Genomic DNA, 17,204 nt, shown 5'->3' with positions numbered 1-17,204 from the left:
AGGTTCACCAAACAGCATGACTATTCAGTCTAAACTAGTTTATTAACAAAACAAGTGCTTTTCATTTGATTAGATATAACTAGCTAAAAAGAAAATTCCCCAAAGTTAGAGTTGGAATAGGAATTGTTTTTGTCTCTTCTGGAGATTGAAGACATCAGCTAAGAACCTGAAGACCACTGAACAAATGAGACACCTGAAGAAAAAGAATGAATCATCCAGAAAAAAAGTCCCAAGAAAAAGAGTAAACTATCATGTAGGTATAACATATCTCCAACAGGATAAAATTTTATAAGTATTTCCAACTGTTTTTTCTTCTGTTCTCTACAGACACATAATGCAAATGGACTTTTCTTGGCCCAGTTCAATTAAAAATTAAATCTGATTTTGGAATTGGAGTGTGAGTCTCACCTTCTCTAAATCCAAGCATGCTTTTTGAAGCAAAACTCAAAATCTCTGTCTCATATGAGAAGAACCATTAGATATGGGAGAGAAGAAAAACCAAAATTTGGGACTATTCAATTTCTATTAATCTCATAATTCTTTGATTTTATTTAGACCTTAAACACATTTCTTAATGTATAAATATTATCTCTTAATTTATAAAGTTAGTACACATATATATTAAACTTTTTATCATGATATTAATGGCTATATAGAATACAAAATAATTCTAGAAAAAAGCTTCATGTAGCTTTTTGCACAAAAAATTTAATTTTAGTTTCCATTAGGTAACTAGCAATTAAGTTTTTGTACTCTGGATGTACATAACAAATTATGGTCCTTTAACTACTTCAAGATATGCTTCAATTTATAGCTAAAATGTTAAATTTTCTGCAGTGAACCTTGACCATGCCTAACAGTGACCTTTGAAGTCTTCAACAAGAAGATGGGGTCCCACTATGATGACTCCAACAGGAATATGATGACACTACTAAGCTGACAAGCACCACCCAAGGACTGACTTTAGACTATCAAACCTCACAGACTACTCTAGCCAGCATTTGGGATATGCCTTGCACTTTACCATTGCACAGAGACTGGACAACAAATGATACAGCTAGCTCTTCCAGGACTTGAAAATTATCCCAACATTTTTCAGGGTCCCCTAAATATACTGCATTCCCCAGACAAAAGGAAGCAATTTTAAGAACATGATACCCACATTCCCAAACAGCGGGGCAGGTCATTTTTGGTCTTTCTGTGGGTTATGGATATGTATTATCATTTAAGGAGAGTTGGTTACAAGCTGTTATTGTTAATGGCCAAGAATAAAGCTGAAAAAAGAAGAATAGATTCAGAGGTCTTATTCTGAAAGGAAAAAAATGGGGATATAGATGACAGGAAAAAAGGGTAGATTAATGAGTCTACTTTTAAACCAAAAAAATATTGATATGGACTTTTGTACCTTGATACAGATTTGAGGATATTTTTGTTAAAACATACTGTACAAACATTTCTAATCTTATCCAAGGTATTATAACTATGTAACTCATTTAACAAGGTAATGTAAATTTTGAGTCCATGAAAGTTTTTATTTTAAACTATCTATAAGATAATATTGAAATTCAGGTTAGTAGTCAGTCACATATTACAATCAAACTTGTAGTCATGCTAAGTATGTTTTCAAGGTCAAACAAATATATTTTAAATAGGAAGGTGGTCTTCACACACTTCAGAGAGCTACAGAAACTGTTTTAATAGCATAAGGGTCCTTTCAATAATAATGATATATTTTCTCCTGGCAGCACACATCTGTTTCAGAAAAGATGACGGACATTGAAGAAACTCCATGTGGAGATTATTTTCATTGTGGTGAAAGTTAGTTACCAGGCAAGAAACTTCCTTTGCCTCAACTTCTGACAGTTTATTGTTCAAATTAGACAAGCAGGTCACAAAAGAAAGTTGCTGCTGAATTTTGAAAAGACAAGGCAGGAAAGTCCTTCAAGCATACTGCTTCACAGAAATGTCTTTCAGACATTCTAAGCCTGTAGGTCAAATATGGATGTCCCAACATTACAGAGGAATCTAGGGTAACTGATTAGGCAGACAGCTGTTTCTGCCATCACTCACATTTTTTGGAAGTTGCTTGCTTGCACTTCCTGTTAACTCAGGCATTGTTATTTCCATCTAAGGTTTCATTGGAATTGAAGACTTGATGGTAATACTAATAGTTCTCCTTGTTAACAAATTCAGAAAAGAATCTCACAAAAGTGCTGTAATTGTACAAGTGTGAGAGACATAAAAAGATAGTTTTGGATGACTATTCAAGTTAGGGTAGAAAGTGAATTAGATACAACTCTTTGGACTCCAAATAGATCCAGAACCTTCATATAATAACAGACACCCAGATTATAATAGAAGAAAAATAATAGTATGGGCTTGAACTTATTGGCAGAGGAAAATATCCTATGAACAGAACATTTATAGCACAGGATCTAAGCCCAACAATTAATAAATGAGGCCTCTTGAAGTTAAAAATCTTCTGTATGACAATGAGTACCATCACACAGAAAAAGCGACAAACCACAGAAACAGAAATGATATTGTTGAATTATGCCTCTGGTTGTGAGTTTGTATCTAGAATGTACAAAGAACTTAAAGAATCAGCTGAATCACCAAGGAAAAAGTAACTCAGTTTAAAAATGGAGTACAGAATGAAGCAGAGAATTCTCAAAAAATTTAACACAAATAGCCAAGGAAAACTTCAAAGTTCAAATCTTTAGCCATCAGAGAAATAATAGAAATGCATATTTAAAACTACCTTTGAGATTTTTATCTTATACCAGTCAAAATGGCAAAGACTGATATGACAAATGGCAGTACATGCTGGTGAGGATGCAAGGAAAGAGAATCACTTATTCATAGCTTGTAGCAATGTAAACTTGGACAGTTTTTCCCATTTCTAGGAGGAGCAAAATCCATAGAGATGCTGAGCACCCATGTTCTATTACCTGTGCTATCTGCAAAGCCTTCCTTCATCGTCACAGGCATTTGATGATCAGAATTACATATCCAAGAATACATATTTGGTCAGCACTTATTGGACTTGAAGGATGCAAATCAAACAAAAAAGGACACAAAATTGGACAAAGTTAAGTGTAAAGAAGTGTAGCAAGAATCTGAAAGGATTTTGGGGAAGAACTAACTATCATTAAAACCTGTTGCAAGAAATTCTCAAAGAACTAGTATAATATATTTAAAGAAAAATAGAAGTATCAGAATTCTTTACTATTTAGTTACTCCTCCACCAGAGTAGACTTTTAAACTACGAAACTGTACAGTCTGTGACCCATCCTTCAAGTTCTGTGTTATATCAAATATACTGCCTCATTGACTACATCTTCCTCCTCTCTGGTTTTTTCACTGCAAGAAATTCACATTTACATGTTTTGTTTCTCTGGTAATTTTTCTCTTTCATTGATAGCCAGTGGGCAGACCAAAAGTGTCCTTAGCCCACCCATAGTTACTTAAGCAGCATCTGCATTTTAACAAGTTCTGCAGGGAATTGAGATGTCAGTCTTTGATGCTTGGGAACCTTGGATACACTCTTCTCTGTACTGCAATCTTGTTCTTATATTTTCATTTCTTCCTTTATCTTCCAGTTTTCTCATCCAATTACAAATGAATCATAGCTGGATTTGCTTTTAAACATATCTTTGATGTAATTTTATTAATTATTAAAGAGGAAAGCGAATTTCACTAATGGTGAGATGTTTCTACCTGCTGTTTTATGTATTTATCAAGCCATAGCTAAATATTTACTACTGTAAAATGCACATCATCTTCCACACTTTTCTGAGTTGATTACTATTTTGATTGTATCAACTTCAATGCTGAGAATGCCACTTTGCAAAGCCATGTATTCCAAAAAATGGCAAAGGGATGTTTACAGCCATTACAGAAGGTGCTGAAAATTCTATTGTAATTCCAAGCAAAAGTTCATTTATTAGTTTTCAGGAAAGTCAAGTTAGCGACAAAATTTTTAAAATAAAAAATTTCATTCTACAAGAATACTATCAAAATACAGATTGATTTAATATTGTTGCTAAACAACAATAAGAAAAATTTTGTCATCTTCAGTTTTATGTAATTAAACCAGTTTGCTTATATACAAGCAAAAGAGAAACCAAACTCAAAACAAAGCAAAGCACTGTGTGTGCAGTAAAAAAAAAAATGCAATTCATAACCTACAGGAACCTAGATTGTGAATCAGATGTTTGAAACAGTGTTTTTATGTGCTTAAAACAATGACATTTGCAGTGCCAACTGCACTTGTTTGTTCACCAAAACTGCAAGGAAGGCAAAGGGCAAGAGGATTAAGGACTGCCAGAACCACCTCAGACTCACCACATTTTATTCTCAATGATTTTTAAGGTTTTTATATATTTAAAACCATTGTCAACTACGAATATTTTCCAAAGTCACATGGGAATCACAACTCACATTTTAAGAAAATGAGATTTTATCATCAACATGAATAATTCATGATTGATGTGTTCAGAAGAAGTATACTATTCAGGGTCCTTAAAGTATAAAATCGTTTGGCCAAATTGTGATGGGAAGTAGTATGATATTATAATTTCTATGGTAAAAATCAGTGTACCTAACAGTAAGTGAATATTTATGGTTTTGAAGTTTGCAATGCCCCCATGGAACCAATTTAGACTACTGTCCAGTATAGAAACTTCTTAACCTCCAGTGAACCCTGAGTCTTTGTGGGAATTCCAGTTCTTCAACCCTTCCTCCACTGGAAAGGTAGGCCAGGGTATAAAGTTTCTTGCATTGAAGGAAAGGTCATATAAACAAAGTGTGCTGTGCTTAGACATAAAACTTCCAAACAACTTATTATAAAAAAAAGTTGTAATCATCATGCATGTTCCTGCTGACCAGTAATGCTGTACATGCTATTATTTAGATGACTGATGCTTTTTAAGGATCTTTGCAATTTTTTCTTGATAAAGGTAAGATACAAATGAGTTCTGTGGTATCTACCATGTTTTCCACAGAAATTTAGAAAGCATCTTATTTCATAATAATTTTATACATCTGGGTATAAAGAAAAAGCAACAACAAATAATTGCTTTTATATTTTAATTCATGACTAAATATAAATGAGCAAAATATCTAGAATTGCTATCTTTAAGAATGGTTTTAAATGTAATTTATTTATTGACCCTCTGGGAGTGTCAAATCATGCACCCCAATTCTAGTCATTCCCCAGTCCCCCCATAGCTGTGATTTACCCTTGCAGCATACCTCCTAAAAGAAAATAAACCAGAACCACAAAATATTTAAAACTAAATTAAACCAAACCAACCAACCAAATTCAGAAAAAAAAACCTCTTTGTTTTTTGGTCTTTCTCACCTCTCTAACACCTCTTTACTCATCGTAGTGGCGTCAGGAACTACAGTGGGCCGCACTTTATGCAGTCTTTTTACCTTACAAAAATGATTTTAGTTCTGAGTCTAGCATTTAACAGCTGGACTATATTTTTAATCTTGATTATAATACACTCAAAATTCAATATGAAACCATAATGATACTCATACGTGCAAGTCTTCTGCTGATGACAGTAAAAGGAATATTCTTTAGTCATGTTCCTTCAGAAGACTTTTAAGATTAGTTACTTAGAAGCAAAAGATTTAAAATTATTTTACTTATAAAATAATACTTATGTTGTTTCTTTATATCTTCATAATTTATATTATTTATAAATGTATTCAAAATAGGCTGCTTGTATAAATTGTTTCGTTGAGTATTATACCTTGATATAAATATCGTATATGCTTAAATATATAAAAATAAATACATATTAAGTTATGTCAAATATATTTTCCACTACTCTTTATTGTGTTAGTGATTTGTTACATCTCCACATTTCAAGTGATTTAAGAATTTGTATTTCTTGGTGTGTTTGGGGCTCTAAGGAAGGAAAATTATTCCTATTAAATTTGCCTTCAAAATTAAATATTGGCATGGTATATATCACCTGTATACAAAATTGATCTGCATCAATTTTTTTCTACAAATATAAAACAAAAGGGAATGGAACGTAGATGACTGTTAGAGAGATATGTGAATATGTGTGTTCAAATCAAACTAATACAATTTGCATTAAAATATTTTCTAATTTTTGACATCAAATATGCATCATAGAAATACAGTAATAAATGCAGGCACTGATCATATATGCTTAAATACATCAACCACAGAAATTAATGAAATTGAATTTAATGTCTCTTTTAAGAAATGCATATTCTATTTTAAACTGCATTTTGATTTTTACAAAAGCAAAATGATTTTTAAAAATCAACAATAGATAATAATCCATAAAGTTAAGACAAATATCAAAGACCAAATGTGAGCAACTTCTACTTCTACACATATTTCAAGTGTAAATTTAAATAAGCTTTTATTTTCTAATTAATTTTTATTTGGTGAAATTATATTTAAATATTACCTCTTCCTTTCCTCTCTCCAAACAGTCCCATGTATTCAAGGATTTATATAACAAATACTAAAGGGAAAAAGGCATTCTAGGTTTTTCAAAGTGCTCTGCTGATCCCTCTTTATTCTTTTTATTTCTTTTCCTTCTTAAATCCATATACTTTCCTAAGCACTACCAGTCTTGCTTCCTCCCTTTTATTACTTCTTATACACCCGTTTCCCAGTCAATGAAGACTGTAACTTTTCTATTTTTAGTGCTTTCTTCCTCTCTCACTACATGTATAAGACTACTGTGGTCTAGGACACAAAATGAATATCAACTATCTCCCATATTTCCAGAAAATCAAACAACATTACTATGTGGCCATTTTCTTTTCATCATTTACTGCTACTTTTTGGTAATATGAAGAAAATCATTTTCTCCAGGCCATTAAAGTTTTCTCAATTTCAGCACTCAGATAACCTCAGATAACTCTTGCTAATTTTTTTTTGGTCTTCTGAAACTATATTTGTGTTTCCTTACTTGTCTTTCCTTTGATATACTTTGAAGTAAAGTGGAATCTAGAAGTGACTGGATTTAACACAGAAATTTTGGGAATATCAGAATAATTAGTGGGAAAAACATGGGCATTACACAAGAGAACTAAGTGGTCATACATGGTCATTAGGGTTAAGCCGACAGTAGACCAATACAAGTAAGTATGTGCTTTTCATGTTCAGTGATAATGACCAGAAGACTTGTGTATCTTAATTTCAGAAAACCATTTGAAAATACCATATCATATAGTCAACAAATGATGTTTTAATTCCAATAAATTCTAAGTTCACCTATAATGTGTCCCTGTATCGTAGTTGCTCAATATTAAAAATCCTTTCCGATGTATATCTGTCTTCCTAGTTTTCTAGTATTGACAATGTCCATTCTCATGTTTAAATAACTTCATTTTCATTGAATATCATCAGAAGTAGTTCCTTTATAAAGTTGGCCATTAGATTCTTGTTTATAAGCTTCTTTGCCAACTTATAACTAACTCTTATGGTCTACAATTTGAATAAATATTCCTAGAAAATCTGTTGTACACAGGAGCTTCTGGATCATTAAGAATTTTTTATATTACTAATTCCTGTTTACACCTACTAGAAACTGATTTTATCTACTACTGAACAATAACTTTTGAAAAAATTCCTTGGTCACTATATATTGTAAGATTTCCCTATATTAAATTAGAGTATTTGGATGGATAAGAACCCTTCAGTTGAATTTCCTGTATAATGTAGGTGCTTAAACCATCTTTTGCCTTGATTATGAATATGTAACACAAAAATAATTCACACCAGGCCGATTTGTAAATCCACACTCTTCACACTATCGAAAGGTATTTTTTACTTGAATATTTTAATATACTCACATTTTTATTAGAAAAAATAATTGAAACAATTTCTTCACTCTGAAGAAAAGTTGTTATCTTATATAGTGATATTAATTGAAATATTATGGCCATTCTGATGTATATGATTGTATTTTAAATTCTACTGCCCAAAATTTGACTTCACCAATTTTTATGAATTCTGTGTGATTGTGATAGCTATCATTCATTTCTCATTCTCAGGACATGGGAACAGGGAATGCAACAGTGCTGACACAGTTTGTTCTCACAGGACTCACTCATCTGCCACAGTGGGAAATCCCCCTCTTCCTGCTCTTCCTGGTGATCTATCTCATCACCATTGTGGGGAACCTTGGTCTCATCACTCTCATCTGGAATGACCCTGGCCTTCACATCCCCATGTATTTATTTCTAGGGAGTTTAGCATTTGTGGATACTTGGTTATCATCTACTGTGACACCAAAGATGCTAATAGACTTTTTTGCCAAGAGTAAACTGATTTCTCTTTCAGAATGCATGATACAGTTTTTTTCATTTGCAATCAGTGCAACCACAGAATGTTTTCTCTTGGCAGCAATGGCCTATGATCGCTACATAGCCATATGCAAGCCATTACTCTACACAGTGGTCATGACAAATAAACTCTGTATATATCTGTTAATATTATCCTTTATAGGTGGATTTATTCATGCTTTAATTCATGAAGGCTTTTTACTAAGACTAACATTCTGTAATTCCAACATAATACATCATTTTTATTGTGATGTTATGCCACTGTTAAAGATTTCCTGTACTGACCCTTCTCTCAATTACCTAATGCTTTTTATTTTCTCTGGCTCAATTCAAGTATTCACTATTTCAACTATCCTTATCTCTTACACTATCATTCTGTTTTCAATCTTAAATCAGAAATCTACCAAAGGCATAAAGAAAGCCTTCTCCACATGTGGAGCCCATCTCTTGTCTGTGTCTTTATACTATGGCCCTCTTCTTTTCATGTATGTACGTCCTGCATCTCCACAAGCAGATAACGATGACATGATAGATTCTGTATTTTACACTGTCTTAATTCCTGTACTGAATCCAATTATCTACAGTTTGAGAAATAAGCAAGTAAAAAATTCATTGGCAAAATTCTTAAAAAGAAATGCTTAGATCTCAATATTATCTATTGTATTCTTATTTAAATATAAAAATACCGTGCAGAGTTAATTTGGAAGTATTTTTACCATGTTCAAAATATTTTGAAGGTGAACCTAACCTAGAATTTTGCTGTTGCTGTTTTTTTGTAGGGTATGTTTGCCATGCATGCACACGATTGTATAACTAGTTCTATTTAGTCGTGAAAACTTGTACATTGGCAGAGGATGTCAAGTGTCCTGCTTATTCACTTTTCAAGTTATCTTCTTGAAAGAATTTCTTTCACTGAACACGGAGCTAGAATTTTTACCTGTTACTCTCAACAATCCGTTTATACACCCGCGCATCACTAATATCACAAGCTTGTTTGGGGCCATGATCAATTCAACAGTGGAATTTAAAATCCTTTCCTACTGTCATTTCTATACTATGTTGCTGGCATAGGAAATACAGTTATTCATTGTTTTGCAACAACTGTTCTTACACACTGATTATATTCCTGTTTTCCAGAACTATCATTGAAATGGACTCTTGTCTGTGCACCCATTTCCTTAAAATATTTAAAATGAATGTTAAATTATAAAAATACTTGTAATATCTTCACTTCAGTACAATAGAACTAATACATCAGAAAGCAAGTTAAAATATATTAACGGGTTTGTATGTCATTCATTATGTCATTGTAAATACATTAACTGTCGTAATGTATATATACAAAGAAATGTGAAGATATGCATATGTATTTCTGTGTATTTGTGTGAACTAATAGTGATGTGATCTCATTTGTGTATATGATTATATCTGTGAACATATTTAAACATATTCATTTTCCCACATCCCATATTTTTCATTCTGGCATTATTCAGGTTCTTTCATAAATAATAAAAGTTGAATCTGCCATTTGGGGGTATTGGCACGTTGGGAAAACTTTAACATATGGGTTATGTGGGAGATTTTGTCAATAGAGGCATTCTTTGAAAAATATTGTCAAAATCTGTTCCAATCATCTTTCCTCTTTTAGTTCTTTAGACTTGAAATGAGAAGTTTTATTCTACAGTGTAATTTACCTTGACACCAAGCCTCAAATGAAAGGGTCAACTGGTAAAGCAATAATACCTCTAAATTGTGAGCTACACTAAGCCTTTCTCGTTATTAGTTGCTTTACCTGGGCTTTTTGTTTTAACACTTGTGGAAGGTAGAGACAAATTTACAACTGAAAGTGGAGAATTGTAAAAGAAATAACCAATTTGATGAATTTTTGTAGCAGCTAGTATAATCTCAGAGAATAATAGCAAGCTACATTCTCTATAGGCATATTTATTATTCTTGAATCACAATATTTCATTTCGGCTACAAATTTGTTCACATCACAGTTTAAAGTTTTATTCCACTTTGTCTTTTGAAATACAAGCATGGTGGTCTGTACACAAGAAACCTTAAAGAAAATTTGTGCAATTAAAATGAATCTTTAAGCAAAAAAATATACAGAATAAAGTAAGGAGGGATTGCTCCTGTTAATCATATAAAGAATTCAGAAAGACTATGGACTTGGAGTAGTTGTTTCCAGCCAACTTATCTTTAGTCTGCATGGCATTCAAAAGCAGTTTAAACTGATAAAATGATGTTTCTCTCAAAATTAGATATGAATTGTTGTATGTAGATTCTTTCAAAATATATTCAGTCGTGAATATTATATAATAAAAACCATATTTTAACAAATATAATTATTGTCTTAAATTTAGAAATCAGGCTGACAGATTAGAGCAGGTCCTGTAATCCTCAAAGATAAAAAAGAGAACCTCATAGGCCCAGTAAAGTAACATCCAAACTTCTATGAATTCATATGTGTGATTTCCTTGTGTTTAGAAATCACCAGAGGCAAAGGTAGATGGCATACCTTATGCTTATAAATGCTGAATAGCTACAAGTAAAGCTATGGCCAGGCATTTATAAAAAAAAAAAAAAGACTCTTGTGATTTATTTGTGACCTGGGTGACAAGGCCCCCAAGGAGGGAAAGAATAAAAAGTAGTAAAACATCCAACAACAAACAGGTCTTGTAATCCACAATAGAACCTTCAGAACCCCAGGAAAGGGTGTTTCAAACTGCTATGAGTACATATCTTCAACTTCCTTGTGTTCAGATGGTACTCTTACCTAGATGTCATCCACCACCTCTAGCTCTTTAATTTTTCCACCCCATCTCCTGCAATGATCCTTGAGAACTGGGAAGACAGGGTATGATGTAGGTGCCCCATTTAGGATGGAAAATCTATAGTGCCTCATTCTTTTTACCTTATCCAGTTGTAGATCTGTTTCAGTTACCTGCTACTACAAAAATAAGTTTCTGTGCTGAGGGTTGGGAAGCTCACTAATCTACAGGTATAATGATAAATCAACAGGATCCAGTTTAATACTATGCATTCTTAGGACTGTAAAAGTGGTAGATTATCCCCATAGGGTCTACCATATGTTTATCCATAGGGACTTAATATATAATAATAATGAGTCTCAAAATATGGACTATGACTTACGTACAATAAAAATGTAATTCACACCACCATTGCACAAGTGTGTACATTTTACTCACTTGTTATAATTGTAACCCCAAAGGTTAATTTATCAAGACTCATGATTACATTTTTACGACAGTATCATCTGTCACACTTCTCAGCACTGTGAAAGCAATCTAGCAGAGAGAAAACTTGCAGAAGAGAAACAGTTTGATTTCTTCATGTTCACATTCAAATATCTTGTGTTTTCAGCAGTAGAATCTTTTTTAGACTTGCAAGTAATAAGTGGTTTCTTTGTGTTACAGCTCTAGCTGTCCTGGAACTCACTCTTTAGACCAAGCTGGCCTTGATCTCACAGAGATTGGCCTGCCTCTGCTTCTTGAGTGTTGGGATTAAAGGCTTGTACTAGTCAGTAGCAGGATCTTAACCATGAGTGTATGGCCCAGATAATCAAACATATTAGAGCACTTCTGTTGTAGTTTTTAAAAGATTGTTATCATTAATGAGAGGTCTCCTGCTGTGCATTGAAACAGTAAGAAAGTACATGATCCTACCCACCTAATCTTCCAAATTTTGAAACAGTACCTGACGATTTCCTTCTCCTAGAAAGAAAGAACTTTAAAAATATGATTCAAGGAGCAAGGCTCCATCCCAAGCAGGCAGACAAATTTGGCACAGTCATCTATATAGTTCTGGTTTTGGAAGCACAGAAATTGCAAGGGAAAGCATGCATTCTACTTCCAAGGTATTAGAGATATTTTTAGGAAAGATAATATGACAGAACTGGAGTTGTTCCAAAACGTTTCTGAGAGGCCAGGAGTCACAGAGTGGTTTTTGTATGATGCTGTGGAAGTGAAGACTGAGTTGTACTTAAGACTCGTGATGTTGGAGAACCCTGAGCTACGACAAATCTATCAAAGATAACTGTGTAAAGGGAGTGTAACTGGTTCAAGAGAAATTGGCTTTTTTGGTGGTTGTAAAACTAGTTGGTCAGAGCCATCTAACTCTTTTTAAACCAAATCATTAGATACTAGACATTGAGCTAAAGAATTTATTCTTCTCCTCCTCCGATTCTACCTTGCTTTGGCCCACCATTTCCTTAGTATATCCCCACTCATTCCTTTTGGAATGGGAATTTATATTCTGTGACAATGTATATTAGAAGTATACAATTTGTCTTTTTATTTTACAGGGGTCATAGTTAAGAAATGGCTTTCGGTCTCAATAAAGACTTTAGACTGTACATTTTTGACAGTGTTGAAACCATTAAATACTACAAGAACTTAAAAGCTGGAATAAATGCATCTTGTATCATGTCATGGCCATTAGTCTATGGGAGCCAGATAATAGACAGTGGTGCTTTGAATGACCATTGTCCCTCCGTAGCTCATGTATTGGTACTTCCATGTCCCCATTGTAAACAACCCCACAGTTAGTTGTGCTCCTTATGGATGCTATAGAACTTCAGATTACGAATTTTGATTTAAGTGGGTTTTTAGAGATTATGATTTCATCCCTTTTCCATTTTGTTGTGTTTTCTGGTGTGTCAAAGAAATGGAATCAACCCACTTTTTGCTAAAGTTGCCTGTTGTCATTCTGTTGCCATCATTTTATACACTAGCCATCTGAAAACAAATATTTATATCAAATTATGATGTGGTATAAACTTACTAAAGCAATACTATAAGTCAATCTCCTTAGTGTAATGAGAGTAAATATGACAGTTATTAAATTTACATTGACTTATTCAGAGTATATAATTGAGATGAATAATTAACTATTTTGATATTGCATTAATATATTGTATAATAAATACAGTCTAATGATTTAAAGAATAATACTTTATATATGCAACATTTTTATTTTTAAATTTCATATGTATAAAATTATTTTAATGAGTTACAGCTAGTGATCTGTAGACCTGGAAGATTTCTTAAAAGTATTATAAGTTTTTATAACTTTCTTAACAGCATTTATTACCTCCTTATTTCTCAGGCTGTAAATAAAAGGGTTTAACAAAGGAATTATTATTGTATAAAATACAGCCACTGGTATATCTTTATTCCCTTCTTCAAATGGTCGAATATACATGAGAAGACAGATGTAGAATATTGAGACAGAAAGAAAGTGGGATGCACAAGTGGAAAATGCTTTTCCTCTCCCATCCTTAGATTTCATCTTGCAAATAGTGAAAAGAATGTAGAAATAAGAGACCAAAACAGTGGCAATGGTAAAGACTTGAATTGGCATTGAAAATATATATATCATTAGTTCATTAATAAAAGGGTCTGTGCAAGAGAGCCTATAGAGTGGAAGAATATCACAGAAGAAGTGATCAATCCGATTTGATTTACAAAAAGTTAACCTTAAAAGACAGCCTACATGAATCATAGAGTGCAGATTACTGGCAATGAAGGTGCCTACACTCATCTGAATGGAGAGCTTCTTGGACATCATGGTGTGGTACTGCAGAGGGTTGCATATGGCCACATAGCGGTCATAGGCCATTGCTGCCAGGAGGAAGCAGTCTGCAGTTTCAGCAACACAGAGAAAATAGAACTGCGCCATGCATTCATAGAGAGAAATCCTTCTGTCCACAGAAAAGAAGTTTTCTAGCATCTTTGGAGTAATGGCACAGGAGCAGCAAGAATCCATAAGAGCCAGGTTTCCCAGAAAGATGTACATGGGTGTGTGAAGACGGCATTCCATGTAAATCAAGACCACCAGCCCAAGATTCCCAACCATGGTGACCACATAGATGACAAAGAACACCAGGAACAGGAAGGTTTTCAGTTCTGGGTGATCTGAGAATCCCACCAGAATGAACTCTGTTGTTAAAGAGTGATTGGTCTTCTCCATTCTCATTTTTTCTGATGAGATAAAAATTGTTAAGAAATTTATTTGATTAATATTAGAGACAGAATATGTCTTAGTCTCCCTCTCTAGTTACAGTGAACAGGTAAGGATATCTTCAATTTACCTTAGCAGTTTCCTGAAATATGTCATGATAAGTGAAGTTGTATGAAAAGAAATCAGTCATAGATTGTGCATATTAGTATAATTTTGGAGATTTCTGTTTAACTCCTAGATGCCTCACATGCATTCTTACATGTCTCTTTTAAAATTCATATTCAGTCTATGTGATTTTCTATGTTTGAAAGAACTCTATTGTGTTCTTTTCAAAGAAAATTCTATAGGCTCTATAAGATCTTTAATAATAAATTTCCAAGTAAATATTTTAGTGAATAATTGATTAAAAAATACTTCATGGAATTTAATGTTTGAAAAATATTTTCTTTTATTATTTATCTTTTCCAGCTAGAATTATTGTGGGATATTTTAAATGAAGGTTCAGTTAAACTTTTAAGTTTGGTTAAGATTGTGGAATATTACATTTTTCTCTTAAATTGTTTCTCTACTTATTGCAAGATATTCAAGATCCACTCTGTCTCTTGTTTAATAAATTTCCAAAGAGTTGCACCTACTCTTTAACATTCCTCCATACTGGTATTTTCTGTATAGTTTCTAGTGTTTTACACAGGTTTATTATTATGAGTCTTACTGACATTCTGTCTACTGGCAGCATACACATTGATATGCAAAAGTAAAAAAAAAAACCTGTTGTGTACTCACCAATATTTTCAGGATAAAGCAATGTTTTTCTTATATTGAGTGCAATAAATGTTTTATATTTATGTGATTATTTATACTTTAAATTCTTTTCCTTCAAACTCAATAACCACCCAAATTTATTATATTTTAGTTTGTCAGGCATAATACTGAAATATTCAAATACAGAAACACCGTGTATTTTCACTCTTGTAATCATTTTGGCTCCTACAAATCACTACAATTATTTGGCTTTAGTAGAACTTAAATAGATAATTTTTAAAGAACATAGTACAATAGTTATTTGAATAGTATTGCTTTAAAACCACCCTGTAACTACTGTTTTTTTTTATTTTAATTGTCTCTACAGAAATTAATAAACTGCTTCCTGTTTCACTCTCATAACATGAATAGGTTTTCTGGTGCTGTATCATCAATGGATAATAAATAAGTAGATAAAATAAACTGTCATTTATAACTTATTTTGTAACACCAAAATATCTTTCAAATTCTGTTTTTTTTGGAAAAATACTTTTAGCAACATACACTGAGCAAATCAAATAGGTATATTTGTATATAAATATAGACAATGCAAATTAATTTTAAAAATATTATACCAAAACACACTGTGTGAAAACTCATTTTTCCTTCTTTACTATGAAACCAAATTGGACACAATTGTACTGCCCTTCCTGGAATTAGTTTTCAAAGTTCTGAGTAGTGTACCTGTTTATTTGTTGACGGGATTACAGTGCTTTTCAGAGCAGAATGGACAGAGTAACCCACCAACTGCTTCATTCCATCTTTTCAGTAGATCTTCAGTTGAGAGACAAACTAAATATAAATGGATAAAATGTAAAACAAATGCTGAAGCATTTTAGATTTGTGTCTCCATTTTCAAAAACTAATTTGAAAGCCATCCACATACTATGAGCTCACTACCCTTTATGCTATATAGCCAAATACATTCCCCTGATAGTTCCAGAGGCCTAAAAGCATTGGGGAATATTTTATGAGAATCTGGGACACTCCTTCCATTGATAGGTCAGTGACAATTCTAAAGGGAGTTTCTTGGCATTGACATTAGGTATTTCTACAGAGACTTAATCTGAGAGGATGGTCCCCCAAACACCATTACCAAACACCTTAATTAAAGATAAAACAGATGAGATTTTGAAGTTAAATCTAATAGCCACCACTAAAGTTGGCTTTAACATCATTTTTATTGTTCACATATTTGATTTCTTGTGCCTCATTGATCTTGCTTAATGGAAATTTCGTTGGACAGAGAAACAGTAAGAATCATTTGGGAACAAAGGAATTTGAAAAGAAATTTGGATTTCTGAATAATACCACAAATTGTTGTACAATCAACTGGAACCAAATTCTTTTCATTCCTAATCTACAGTGAACTTGACCACATTCCATAGATCTGTTTTTGTATGCAACTATGTTTTAGTTTTGTTTGGCAATATTTATGGGTTGAGAAACAGAATTTATGTAAAGTTGGTATGTGCAAGGCTCTGTTCCTACATTCAACTCCATGAGGTGGAGAAAAATGTGAAGGCATAAGTCACAAACAATCCCACACCAGTTTGGAATTATGATTAATAGAATGGTTACTTATTTAAGGGGGAAAAAGTTACAGATTATCGTCCCAGACAACAGCCCTCTAAGCAATCAGGAAGGGAGCCTAGTTGCTGGAAGCGGAGCCGGAAGCGAGAGAGCAAATGGAGGTAAGTGGCCATTTTTTTTTAAAGGGAGAGAGACCACGCCCCAGTGGGCTGGTATCTCAGCGGCTATTGGCTAAAGGAGAGGAAGGAGCTCAAGCAACATAAATGTACATCTATAATGCCATTATCATGTGTTAAAATTTTAGTGAAGCTCCCACTCTCATCCTTTCTCTAACACAGGTAGGATTTTTTTTTAAATTTTTTATTGAAAAAAAATTTCCGCCTCCTCCCCGCCTCCCATTTCCCTCCCCGTCTCCCTTTTCCCCCTTCCTCCCTCTCCTCTCCCCCTCCCTCTCCAGTCTGAGGGGCAGGCAGGGTTCCCTGCCCTGTGGAAAGTCCAAAGTCCTCCCCGCTCCATCCTGGTCTAGGAAGGTG

General features: G+C 33.3%; 2 protein-coding genes across 2 annotated transcripts; one reads left to right on the top strand and one right to left on the bottom strand.

The window, feature by feature from the left end:
- Nucleotides 1–6,046: 6,046 nt before the first annotated feature.
- On the top strand, nt 6,047–8,991 carry LOC126505749 (olfactory receptor 187-like). The gene is made up of 2 exons (XM_050148987.1): nt 6,047–6,053; nt 8,072–8,991. The coding sequence occupies exons 1-2, from the start codon at nt 6,047–6,049 to the stop codon at nt 8,989–8,991; spliced, it is 927 nt and encodes a 308-aa protein (XP_050004944.1).
- Nucleotides 8,992–13,392: 4,401 nt separating this feature from the next.
- On the bottom strand, nt 13,393–14,352 carry LOC126505790 (olfactory receptor Olfr180). Its single transcript, XM_050149041.1, has one exon. It carries the CDS (start codon nt 14,350–14,352, stop codon nt 13,393–13,395), a length of 960 nt encoding a protein of 319 aa, XP_050004998.1.
- Nucleotides 14,353–17,204: the final 2,852 nt, after the last annotated feature.

Source organism: Alexandromys fortis, unplaced genomic scaffold, assembly GCF_014885135.2.
Source record: "Alexandromys fortis isolate MF-2015 unplaced genomic scaffold, M_Fortis_MF-2015_v1.1 scaffold_4, whole genome shotgun sequence".
Lineage (NCBI taxonomy): Eukaryota > Metazoa > Chordata > Mammalia > Rodentia > Cricetidae > Alexandromys > Alexandromys fortis.
Note: the sequence above shows the minus strand (reverse complement) of the source record. Positions and strands in the feature narration are given on the sequence as shown.